General features: G+C 42.2%; 1 protein-coding gene across 1 annotated transcript in view; it reads right to left on the reverse strand.

The window, feature by feature from the left end:
• Window positions 1-1,800: 1,800 nt before the first annotated feature.
• The window catches only part of LOC129741956 (uncharacterized), a 35,749-nt gene continuing 24,692 nt past the window's right edge, over window positions 1,801-12,857 (reverse strand). The window contains exons 2-5 of the mRNA XM_055733786.1: window positions 7,628-7,797; window positions 5,157-5,276; window positions 4,602-4,870; window positions 1,801-2,303 (exon numbers count right to left, since the gene is read on the reverse strand). Coding sequence (XP_055589761.1) covers window positions 1,801-2,303; window positions 4,602-4,870; window positions 5,157-5,276; window positions 7,628-7,797 — 1,062 coding nt within the window. The remainder of the gene's footprint in view (window positions 2,304-4,601; window positions 4,871-5,156; window positions 5,277-7,627; window positions 7,798-12,857) is intronic.

The following is a 12,857-nucleotide window of genomic DNA, read 5'->3' on the forward strand; positions in this document are numbered from 1 at the left end:
AGCTTTGGGAAATAATCTACCGATTCAAAAGGATAACTTGGAATTGATACACAAAGCGAGTTGAGAAGACAGCTTTGGGAAAAAATGCAATTCAAGCGAGTGAAGAGGACATTTGTAACACAAAGTGAGTTGAGTAGTAAGTAGTAGGAGTTAAAATTTCAAAGAATCAATTAAGAAAAAGGGTTTGAGCTCTGGGAGAATGAATGAGAAAAATGAAATAAAGCGAATTGAGAGGAGAACTTTGATTTGGAAAGGAGAACTTGGAAGCGTGTTGAAAGAACAGTTTTGAAAAAAAATAGAAAAAAAAAACTAATTTCAAGCATGTTGAGAGGACAGCTTTGAAAAATATGTGCGATAACTTTAATTGAATGGAGTTGATAGTGCTTAGAAGCTTGAAATTGTAATACAAAATGATTCTGGAGGACAGCTTAAAAAAATTTGATAGTATGAGATTTCTAGCGGGTTAAGATATCGCCTGCCATTGTTAAAATATTGTTAAAAATATTGTAGAAAATTTGAATGAAAATCAAGAGCATTTTAAGACAGCGTCAAATGTAAAAAGAAAGCTACTTGATAGAAAAATCCTTATCTTAAGAAAGCTTTCAGAAATGGAAATCTTTCCTGCTTATTTTTTTTTAATTCTAAAACTAACGCATTTTCGAGATATTTGGGATGCAAAAGAGAAGACAAAAAGAATTGGGCACAGTTTTCCTCAAAATCCATCATTATGAATCGAAAGCTCTCAAAACCGTGGTGTTAACCGAAAATCACTATGCTTGAGTGACTTGTGATAGAGCTCAGTTGACAAGTCTGTTGTCTCCTGAGCCGATGTCCACGAGTTCGAGCCCCATCGAACCCAGTTGTACCGGATAAGTTTTTCAATAACGATAACTGCAACATTGATAAAGTCGCGAATGCCATAAAGATGGTAAAACGACTATAATCGAAACAAAAAAAAACTATGCTTGAGTGGTGAAAAAGTATTAAAACACTGTCAAGAATATCCATAAAGTTTAAACCAAGTGTTAGAGTGAAGCACATGATCGGAAACTACGGTTAAAGATCATCAGGGAAGTCAAGGCATATACCAGTATTTTAAATTTAAAAAAGCGAAAAACTCAGGGTAGATCACTGAAATTTCTAGAAAATTTGTCTGTGAGAGGCTAGAAGCGTTATCCAGCAACCAGTCATTTAAACTAAACCTCAAACGACAAATTTTTGCTAGTTGCAAAGCTCGTAAGCTGTGTGGCCGGAACCGAGCTAATGCGACAGATAAGTTTTGATGAACGACAAAACTTGTGAAAAAAAACTTTCACAAGTTAAGGCAGTTGAATTCTGTAACATCTTAGCTTCTGACAAGGCCCCTAGCAGTTTATATTTGCTGGTTGTTTAAGGAAAAATATAATTATTTAGCAAGACTCTGCTCCTATGAAAAAAAAAATTAAAATTATCCTGAAGAAAATTTTAATTTGGAGCCTTGTTTGGAAACTTCGCAACTTACAATCTCAACTAATCGATTTTTCTTTCAATTGAGTCATGTGATCATTTGACTATAATTGTCTGATTTTGCCAGCTGACATTCCAGTAGAAACGTGTTTAAGAGGCACAAAAATACTTAGCTGTACTTCCGCTGTGGAAGAGCCTATCGCCATGAGGACTACATCATCCGCAAATCCTACGAGTTCAGCTCCCGATGGGAGGCTCATTCGTAGGAGCTCGTCGTACGTGATGTTCCACAGGGCCGGGCAAAGTTTTGACCCTTGTGGAACATCCACCGAAACCTCTTGTGTTCGAAAGGCTTCACCGGTCATAAACTGTAGTTCGCGTCGTTAGCCTGGCTCTGTCCGCTATCTTAATGACAGAGCGGATGGCATCTAAGGTGCTGCGTCCTCTACGGAAACCAAACTGTTTCTCCGAGAGTCCGCCCTTACTTTCATTGTACCTCAGATGTCGGTTCTGAATCACCTTCCCTAGGACCTTACCTGCTGTGTCCAGTAGACAGATCCGCCGATACGCCGATGAGTCTCCTGGAGGTTTACCCGGTTTTGGTAGAAGGACGAGTTTCTGCCGCTTCAACGTGTCGGAAAACACCCGTTCCGTCACATATCTTGCAACGATGTCCCGAACATTTCGGTTAACTCCCTGATCGCGGTCTTCACTACGACGTTCGGAATGCCGTCCGGTACGGGGGCCTTCCTTGGTTGGAGAGACTTGGCGAATTCGCGAAGTTCTTCCAACGTAATCCTCTCTTCTATGCTGATGTTCCTGCCGTAACGGACTGTTGGCCAGCGGGTAACATTGTGCTGTGGGAATAGCTCGTTGATGATGACTCTCAATTTGTATGGGCACGTAGGCGGTGGTGCACCCCCACTTTTAGTTTTGACCATAACTATTCGATAGGCATCGCCCCATGGATAGTCATTGTCGTCACGGCATAGCTGTTTGAAAGGTGCCCGTTGATGGCCCCGTAGAGGAGTGATCCCGCGCTTGTGAAGGGTGGTCTAAGCTCCGCTCTCTCTTCTTGGGTCTTTGCATTCTGCATCCTGCACCTTGGCCTATGGCAGCTAGCACGCAGACCCGCGATTTCCTCTGTCCACCACTAGACGGGTTGCCTAGTGTTTTTACGCTTGGCTCTCGTCATCGCAGCATCGTAAACGCGAGCCAGTACCTTTGTCAGTTCTTTCGCGGACAGGTTGTCCAGATTCCTCTCCCAATGCAACACTTCGACAAAGACGTTCTGGTCGAACTGTGTTGTCTTCCAGAGGCGTTCACCTGTCCTAGACTCACGTCTGCCTGTTCGCGCATTTGAGCTTAACCGATAGCGGATCGCGAAGTGATCGCAATTTGTGTAGGCCTCGCTCACCATTCAATCGCACACCAACCCCGGGCTATCGAAGATGACATCTATGGTTGACTCGCTCCCGTTCCTGTGGTAGGTTCTTGAGTTAGCTACGTTCGCCAGGTCCACATTCAGTCTTGCTAGGGCTTCTAAAAGGTTTAGGTTTCTGAAAGGTTTTGGCCTCTGGGGTTTGTGCGGTGGCTACCCCATTCATCGGGCCACGCGTTAAAGTCGCCATCTAAAACGATGGGGCTTCTCCCCGTAAGAACCTCTACAATCTTGCAAACCATAGTGTAGAACCTCTCCAAGGATAATCTTGGGGTAGCATAGCAGCTACAGAAGTAGATCCCGTTAACTTTAGCTGAAGGCATGGTGATGCCTTTGTTTTCATTCGCCACCACCTCTTGTATGGGTAAACTACCTGTTACCCATATCACGGCCAGTTTGGCATCAACAGTCACCCAATTAATGCCATTCGAAGCTCTACGATATGAGTCTGCCACTAACACGATGTCCAAGTTTTCCTCACCTGTCATCTGCTGCTACAGCTGGTGTGCTGTGTAGCAGTGGTTGAGGTTTAGTTGGGTTTAGTTGGACGACTTATATGCTCTTGACGCCTGAGGTGGTACCGCCTGCGCCATTTATAGGCGGGGCACGTAGGGTTGCCAGACAGGGCATTTAGCAGGCTTCTTGCAGTTGGTTGACTTGTGGCCGGTTTCGCTGCAGCGCCAGCATATGCCGCTTCTGTCCTGCTCAGTACAGTCCAATGACTTATGGCCGAACTCCGTGCACTTGAAGCACATGTCCGGTTGCTGGGGGATGGATGTATGACAGATAGTCCGTTCCACCTTAAGCCACCCATACTTAAATGCTCTGCTCTGCGAAGTAGTTCCACCTCCCCGTGGTGCAGAGTGGAAACGTGTGTACAGAATCGTCACAACTACACGTCACACTTGGTACAGCCAGCCCGCCAACGAGCTGCGTGCCGAGGTGCAAGAGGGAGGGGTCGCCACGCGTATCGGGTAGATGCGACCCCGATATGCGGGACGACCAAGTGTTCGAGCGAGTGTTGGTCGAATTCACGCGTCTGGTGGTCCTAGCTTCGATTCGCGGATATGATCGACTCACGACGGCAGAGGGCTTTGTGTCGTAAACATGTGGTGCCCAGTGGATGTGCCGCAGACTGAGTCTCGAAGAGTCGAGACGGAGAACAAGTTAGGTGTGTGAGTATCTCCAGACTCGAGGAGATGCGAGTTGTTCTCGTTTCGAATTGGGTTAAGAGACGAATCGATAGAGGGATGAGCGTGAGAGTCACGAGGAGAGGCGTAGGACCTTGCGCCTCAAATTGTGACAAGAGGCCGAATATGTAGCGGCGAACGGACTGCCAACCCGTGAGTCGTGAATCGTGACAGTAGAGGGGATGATGATTACTGGTGTAGAACGAACAAATGAGTATTGCTGCGGAGCGCTTCGCGCGAGTATGGTCTCCCATCATGGGACAACCTTCGTTGCAGGTCCGGATTTTAATTTTGGCCAGGGGCCTCAGGTGGACTTAATGGTGTAAGAATACATAGTATCATAAGTTACCAATTGCACCCATGGACCCAGAGTAGCGAACTGGGGGGACGCGGTGGCTCTCCGTGCCTAGGAAAGCAATCCGTAGGATTTACCGGATTTTACACTGCTCGACCAGTGCCACCCGCAGTGCGTCCTCTGTTGTGACCTCGTCCATGTTTCTTTACGCGGATGGTCACTTCTTTACAGAGGGGCCGTACCTCAGCCTTGTCACCAAGAACTTCGGCCGCGTTAACTGTAAAGGTCTCGCTGGAATTTCGCGCACCACGCTTTAGCTTCAGGATCATCTCGCCGTTGCGGGTCCTATGGATTCTCCTGACGTTATCGCCGAAATAGGCGAGGTTCTTATCTGTACGCATCTGTCGTAGGATATCTGCGTACGTGCCCTCGGGTGCCTTGACGACAATCGCCTCTACCCTCTCCCTAACTCGACGTTTGCGTCGTTGCGTCCCGCATCTTGGAGTTCCGGGGAGCTCAGTAACTCTTCCAGCGCTTCGTGTACGCCTTCGTACGGGTCCGCGCACACCTCATTCGGAGCACTCCGCCGTGAGGTCCACCGGGTTTGGCAGGATGTCTAACCGGTGAACGCCTAAGGCCACTTCCCGCCGAACATATCCGTTCCGTCAACTTTTCGTTTTTTGGTAAGAGAGGTCAACTGCGCCAGTGACCTGCTTAGCGCAGCAAGGACTGGGATACTGTGGGGTGTGTCCCGGTGGCCCACAGGCAACCGTTGGAGACTTACGTGATGTTACGATCCGCCAGCCTTCCTGGCTCTTCGGTACGGTGCAGCGTCACGCCTTGGCCAAGTGGAGTTGTTCCGACAGTGAATCTTTCTCCATAATCCATGTACGTTTGCGAGGATCTTCATAAGGGGGGGGGGTGCAGTTCTCTCGGCCGTACATCTGCAATAATGCAGACACGTTTCCACTCTGCACCACGGGGAGGTAGAACTACTTCGCAGAGCTCTGTTTCAATATCTAAATTTTAAGCTGCGGGGTAAAACATGATCTTCCCTAAATTAGGCATTGTAGGAAAAGAGGTGTTTCACTGTCGGAGAATACACTCAGGATAGTCATATAAGTCGGTCCGATAGTCCTCTAGTCGTTACGAGGAAAGGTCAAACTTCGGAGTCGTTATAATGAAAGGACGCAAATAGAGTTTTCGTTCGAAGAATAGCTTCATCACTTTCCTAGTGGAATCAACATCACTTGTTCCATGCCGGTTATAGGGTGTATGGTGATTACACCATGAATCGATCATTGTACCTTAGATTACTAATCATTGGATTCATAGCTCCATTTTACCAGTTCCTCAAATAACGCTAAACCTAAGTTCAAATTTGAAAGTAAAAAAAAAAGAAAACCTAGCTCTTATTTGCAGTGACCTGCTTTCGGTTCGCGAAATCATTAGAATCGTTGAATATTGAACGAATCGGGTACCATCGAAAAACAAATTCGTAAACCGTTTTCTTCCAAAGCAGGGAGGTTTGATTCCTAAACGAGCAGCAGCAGCTTCGATTTATTCTGAGTTTTTAGAAATTCCGATTGCAAAACGCTTCTTCCACATTCATTAGATACACTTCACTAACCATCTAAATTTATTAGCATTTTATATTGGCCCGCAGCAGCAGCAGCAGTCGGCAGCTGTAGGTATGGAGAGTGCATGAAGATCTCATCTCACCACATCCTATACCTACAATATGGGTCAGCAGGCAAGAAGTCGGGTTTGTTGGTTGGTTGAGATTCGGAATGCATGATGTGCTGCTGCCATAGATAGGTGGAAAGGAAGGTACCTACTGCACTGTCAATGTTTGAGAAAATTGAGGGATACAACATCGAACGTTAGTCGAGCGAATGCCAACTGGGGCTGTTGACATTTGTGTTGCTCGGACTTTTTGGCTCAACTTCATCCAGTAGCTGACTAAATCAATTATGGGATTTCAGTTTAAATCTAAAAAATCAATGCAAAATATATTAAGTGAGTTTACTGGACAAGTTAAGAAGCAGCTCTAGGAATATCATATATATGTATTAAATTGAAATCGAAACAATGGAAACCCAAATGTAACACTTCAAAAAGATTGTACATATCTTATGTTACACGAATAAAATTGATTATTATTATTATTATTATTATTATTATTATTATTATGTCATTAGGCAAACTTCTTATCTACCGTACGATAAACTAATGTTTACATAGATAATTATACCGTACAAGTCAGAGTCAACTTAAAAAAGAAATAATAGATGCATTGACCCAGCAAAATGCTATACCCAATTCAAAATAACCACATCTACCGATCTCGATCAAGATTTATTCCGAATAAAAAACCAAAAACAAAACTCAGATTCTACAATTATGGACAGGAGCAGAATTTGTTTGCATAAATTTATTCCAAAATTGTGTCAATCCCCCAACTACGAACGAGCTCAGATTGGTCGAAAATGTCAAATAATTACCTTTGCTCGAGTGGCCCGCTTTTGAGGTTATAGAGCTGAACTATCTTCCCCTGGTCAGCTCCTGCCAATTTCCTCTCGACCGAGATGATTCCATCAGATTGCCAACTCACGCTAGATGCTCGCATATGAGTTGCTACTTTTTTCATCCCTCCGCGTGTGTTTAGTCTAATAAAAAAAGACTAATTTTTTGTCCCCACGACCGCAACTAGAAATTTGGCATGGTGTGTATCATTTGAAAATAAAAACAGATAGAACAGCTTTTCGGTACACAAATTCGACCAAAATTTTGTCGAACAACACACCACATAGGATACGGGAGGACGCGTGAGAGAGCAGGCCACACAGTGACATGGAAATATGTATGGGCTGCGCAAACGCATCGTTGTGGTGCCATATCGGAGAGTGTGCTTCAGGAACTCTCGTTGCCGCAGTTGGCCACAGTCCCTCGCTTGGCTCCCCACTTGACCAACAGTAGGTATCAGCATCAACATAATACGTCCATCCGTTCGTCCACCAAAATCAACCAAACACGAACGACCGATATTTTATACCGAAAGTCGGTCGAAGTTGTCGGAGCGTATGATGGGCACTGTGGAATGATTTGTTTTCGGGCAGGTCAAAAGTGCGTGCCGCTTGGTTCAAATGTTTTTACCAAAAAATTAAAATCGTTTTCGAACATTAAACATAAGTTAGATAGCTGTTTTTGTTTCTACTGAATCGTCAAGGCTTTATAAACATTCGTAGAACTTACCCTCCGTTTTTGACATGCCGTCTGGTGTTCCGCAGGGTAGTCATTTTGGACCGTTTATCTTCATGCTTTTTGTTAACGACCTGGCAACATTTCTTCAGTCGCCGATCCTGCTGATCGCTGATGATCCTCAAATCTACCAGTCCTTTAACTCGATACTGGATTGTGCCGCGCTTGAGGAGGACATCGACCGATTTTTAGTATAATGCGAATTACACGGAATGGAAGTTAACGCCGATAAATGTAAGTGTATACGCTTTTCTAGAACCAGAGCCTAGTTGTCTACGACTACGGTTTAAGTGGCAACTCTCTTGAAAAAATAACCTTCATTAAAGACCTCGGAGTGAAGTTTAATCAAAAGTTTATGTTCAGGATCGCCCCTGACGGCTTAAGCGTTAGCATCAGATATTTCTCAATAACAATTAACTAACTAAACTCAATCATTCACAACATTACAAAGTGGACTGTATTTCTTACTTTACTGTATTTCTTACTTTACAATACATCACTGGCCTCGAACTCTGCCCATTCTGGGCCTTTAACACAGGCCACTCTGGCCGCTTACTTGTGATCCTTACTCTAGGATGGCTGGTCGGGAATAGAGGTCGAACCAAGGACCTACTTTAGCTCGACCCTGCCTAGAATCATCTTCGGTGCCAATGATACCCGATGTATTTTGGCGCGCATTGTTGGCCGTTAATGCTACCAGCATGGCGACGTATCTGCTGGGCCTTTTCCTTACTTAGGGAGGTTCAGAGCGACCTGCTCGTTCGAGAACAGCTTCGCTACGCATTTCGTCGATTGCCTTGGCAATCGCCCATACAGCTACCACCCTATTCTGACGGGTGAGTCCTGCTATCAATGACGTCATTGAGCTGAAGAAGAACTTTTCTACAACGACTTCTTGTCTACGATATCTTGACAATTGCTTTTGATTGCCCGAAATTGCTTCAGATAATGAACTTGTACGCTCCAGCTTCCTGATTCTGTTATTAAACCATGTTTTGGCTGCCAAGAAGCAGGATCGTTTTTGGACAGAATCATCCCATTTTTCCATATTGTGATTTTTTTAAAAATCATACCCCAACAAACAATTTATTGCTGAGAAAGCGCTGAAAAAATATCGTGGCTCAATTTTTAATCAGCAATCTGCAAAAAGCCTCAATTAGAAAATTTTCTAATTCACGTGATCACCTTGATTTGGAGAAGTTATTCAACGAGCGTCATTGAACGTCAAGGGACAGATCAACCAAAATAAACCATTGTATGTCCCGAACTTTGAACCTCCAGCTTGCCTCTAAACAGAAGATTTATTTTATATAAAGTGTAGGAAAAATGATCCATTTTTTTAATCTTTATTGAAAATCAAGCTGAATAGGAAATTATTTTTAAAAAAATGGCATCAAATAAGGAAAACTTAAATTCCCCGCTTATTCCAATTTAGCCGCCATCATGCATGGCAGCTTTACAGTTCACTACTCAAAATCGCTACTCAAAACTGCTACTCAAAATCTCTACTCAAACTCGCTACTCACACTCGCTACTCAAAATCGCTACTCAAACTCGCTACTCAAAATCGCTACTAAAAATCGCTACTCAAACTCGCTACTCAAACTCGCTACTCAAACTCACTACTCAAAATCGCTATTCAAACTCGCTACTCAAACTCGCTACTCAAACTCGCTACTCAATCGCTACTCAAACTCGCTACTGAAACTCGCTACTCAAATCGCTACTCAAACTCGCTACTCAAACTCGCTACTCAAACTCGCTACTCAAAATCGCTACTCAAACTTGCTACATTTTTTTTAAAACTTTATTTAAAATCAAGCTAATAGGAAATTATTAGAAAAAAAGTAGCATCAAATAAGGAAAACGTAAATTCCCCGCTTATTCCAATTTAGCCGCCATCATGCATGGCAGCTTTACCATAGTTCACAGTCTGTCAAATTCCAAAGGTAGCGAATGGTTGGACAAAGGCTGAAAAAGTGTGTTAAGAACAATTCTTCAACTTCTCCCATCGACTGCACTGAGACTTCTTTAAATGCTAAACATGGTTACAGTTTGTCTTTATTCAGCCAGTAAGCTGAAACAGCAATTACGCTTTAGCTCAGCTTTTTTTCAGCAAATTGCCGTTCTTAAGCAGCCAAAATGTTTGCTGGGACTTGTTTGACTAAATATCATGTAACCATGGATGGCAAAACTCCTCAGATCGGCTTGTCCAGTGGAAGAGAATGCAATTTTTTTTTCGTCTGCTCCCCCAATCTGTGCAGGGAGAGATAAATCGCACTGAAATCAAGAGTGAGATTGTCAACACATAGTACTGAGCGAGAGCATTCAGATCCACTGATGAAGAGGATTCCCTTCTCCTGAAAAAATCTGTTGCGCATTGTGTTGAGGAGAAATCTGAGAGCTAACCCAGTTTATTCTTGGTACGTTCACGAGAATAGACGCTGCTTTCCGAATCAAAGGTCCCAGAGGTTTCCTGATTTTTTAGATGCTGTGCTGATCTTAATTGCAATTAATTTTGTAATAATAACAGTTTAACCTCTTAAACCAATGGTTATCTTCGGTTCAGATGATATTAGAACGGTGTTTTTCGGTATAAACTACAAGCCACCTAACTTCTTATCTCTTCTGTTGCATAAACTAAGGCGTATACTGCACCGCTATTTCGCCTTAATGTATGCCATATTTATCTAAGAAGAGCTGCATTTCATTTCCACCAATCTACTGGTGTGATGAAAAATCCTTTTTTTTGTTCTTCGCGGTGTCCTGATTTTTTGACGAAACCACCTGGCACCTCTTCTTCGAACGCTACCTTTTGCAAGAAAAAAGAATCCAAAACAGCAAACAGTAGTGGGCATGGTAGCGGGGGAGACATTTTTGTTTTTTTTTTCTACGTTGTGTGGTGGGAGTCTAAATTTTTTTTTTTCTTCATTTACTCTGAGGTGTATGACTGAAACACAGGGCGCTCTTTGTTTAGAATTCTCTTTCTCTCACTCAGATGCGAATGCTCTCACACAGTCACTTACAGCTCGTGTAAACTCGGGTAACGAGTGGAGCACGATCAGCGAAAGAGGATTACACTCGGAAGCCGAACTGAGAGCAGTGTTGTTTTCTCCCGGCTCTTTGTTGTTTGAGAAGAGCCGACCAACCCTGCATGTAACTAAATCTGAGTTTAAATGTGCAATCCGTGACGTCACCTAACTTAATTGCTTATTGATCTAGTTATAAGTTAATCCTAAATAATCTGCGCATCGAGCAATTGTGCCATTTCTCATGAACGAGTATACTTAATTGCAACCTCATACATACAAATTTAACGTCTGATCGCTCCCTTTAATGACTTCCTTTTGATGACTCGTGGTTTTGATGGTTCCTAGCAAGTATTTTATCAGTGGTTTCAGAGGATTTCGTAGGTATTAAATGTACCCACGGCATCCACGACGCAGAAGTTGGGCTTGAACTTTGGAGTTGAATCTTGAAGTGGAACTGCCTTAGTGCGGTATTTGGTCAAAGGTTAAAAGAGCTTCAAATGACATATAAGAAGCAGAACAAGCTGAAGCAGAGTCAAAATCAAGCTGCTTCTGTCAAACCAAGAGGTCGTGAATTATAAGTATGATCAACTGCTGTGTGGAAAATCGGTGTGCGTTATCATCGAAGACAAAACCAATTGCTAGCAAGGTTGCCGAAAAAATTCTGTGTTTGGCGATAAAAATTCTGACTTTCTGTGATTTTACCAAAAAATTCTGACACGGTTTTCTGTGATGCTTTTTTTATGAATTTCATTCAAAAATCATGTCAGATTGCATCTTTTTTAAATTTTACTTAAGAAAAATCAATCAGCTTTACTAATTTTATCATGTTTTTCCAATTTAAAGACAATTACCAAAAATTTCTGTCAACATAGAAAATTTAATTGAAAAAAAGATAGCCCGGTTTTATCCGGGTTTGCACGGATATTTAATTCAAAATTTGGGAACAGTCCAGCCCAGTCCAGTTGCCCTGATTTTATTGATAAATGCCCGGATTTGGCTCGGATTTATTCACTTTATTTGGCTAATCAAACAATAAAAAAAAATTGGGTTGTAAATTTTTTTTATTTATGCATATAAAACGAAATTTTTTTGAGCAAGTTTTACAAAAATAATCATGAAAGCTTTTTGGAAGCCTTCAATACCATTTAAGATCTGTCGATAAGTTTAGAAGAACATTTTCTTTCAATTTTTTATTCTTGATTTTCGTTGAGTAATTTCTAGGTTTTTGTCAAAAATTTGCCCAGACATTGCCCGGATTTTTGGTCATCAATTTTTAAATCAAACGACAGGATTTTGACAGGTTATTATACAAAATTGCCCGAATTGTCCTGTCCGGATACGTGCAGAAAAAATTTCGGCATCCTTACTCTAGACTGAAGTAAAAAAAATCAATGTTTGAATGGAAATTAGTATGGAAAAATGACTTTTTTGTTCAAAAAATCCTAGCCTCACTGTTAAACTAAACTCAAGATTCAAAGAACAACTTTGACCAAGAATAGAACCTTTATGATGCAACAATAAAGGTTATGGCGGTTTTAAAATTGAATTATTTATTTTATTTATTTTCGAATCTTTTCACCCCTGCACTGCATCTTGGATAGGAGCCATTATACGCTGGAAATACTTCTACGTTTTATTAAATTTAAAATTCATGTATTTTTTCCCAGCAACTCCATGTCTTGAATAGAAAGACACCTCCCACCACGGTAAAGAGGAGCTCCCATGACAAATCGCCCCAGAATTTCCAAACAAAAAATGTGAGGGGGTTTTTTTTCAATTTAGCTTTTCTTTAAATTATTTTTCATCACTAGAAAAATTTAAGTGTGTGTTGTGTTGTGTCCAGTGAAATTGGACATAAATCCAATTTTACTGGAAATCAAATTTGATAGAAATCATTTGAATAATGATCGTGTTGTGTCACATTCTGCGACGATTTGTTATGGGACCCCTTCTACCGTGATTGAAGGGGTCTTTATATAAATTGAATGGAATTGCTGGGAAAAAAATACATGTGTATCAAATTTGATAGAAATTACGTGGAAAATGATCGGTTTGTTCCATATTTCAAGTCAATTTTTTACAGGAACCCCCCTTCTTTTCCGAGGTAGGAGAGGTTTGTAACTTATCAGAAATAATTTTTGGCCCAGGTATGCTACAAAATCATATCACCACTTCGAGTTTTAGTTTCAGTT

The sequence above is a fragment of the Uranotaenia lowii genome, chromosome 2 (assembly GCF_029784155.1).
Source record: "Uranotaenia lowii strain MFRU-FL chromosome 2, ASM2978415v1, whole genome shotgun sequence".
In the NCBI taxonomy this organism is placed as follows: Eukaryota; Metazoa; Arthropoda; class Insecta; order Diptera; family Culicidae; genus Uranotaenia; species Uranotaenia lowii.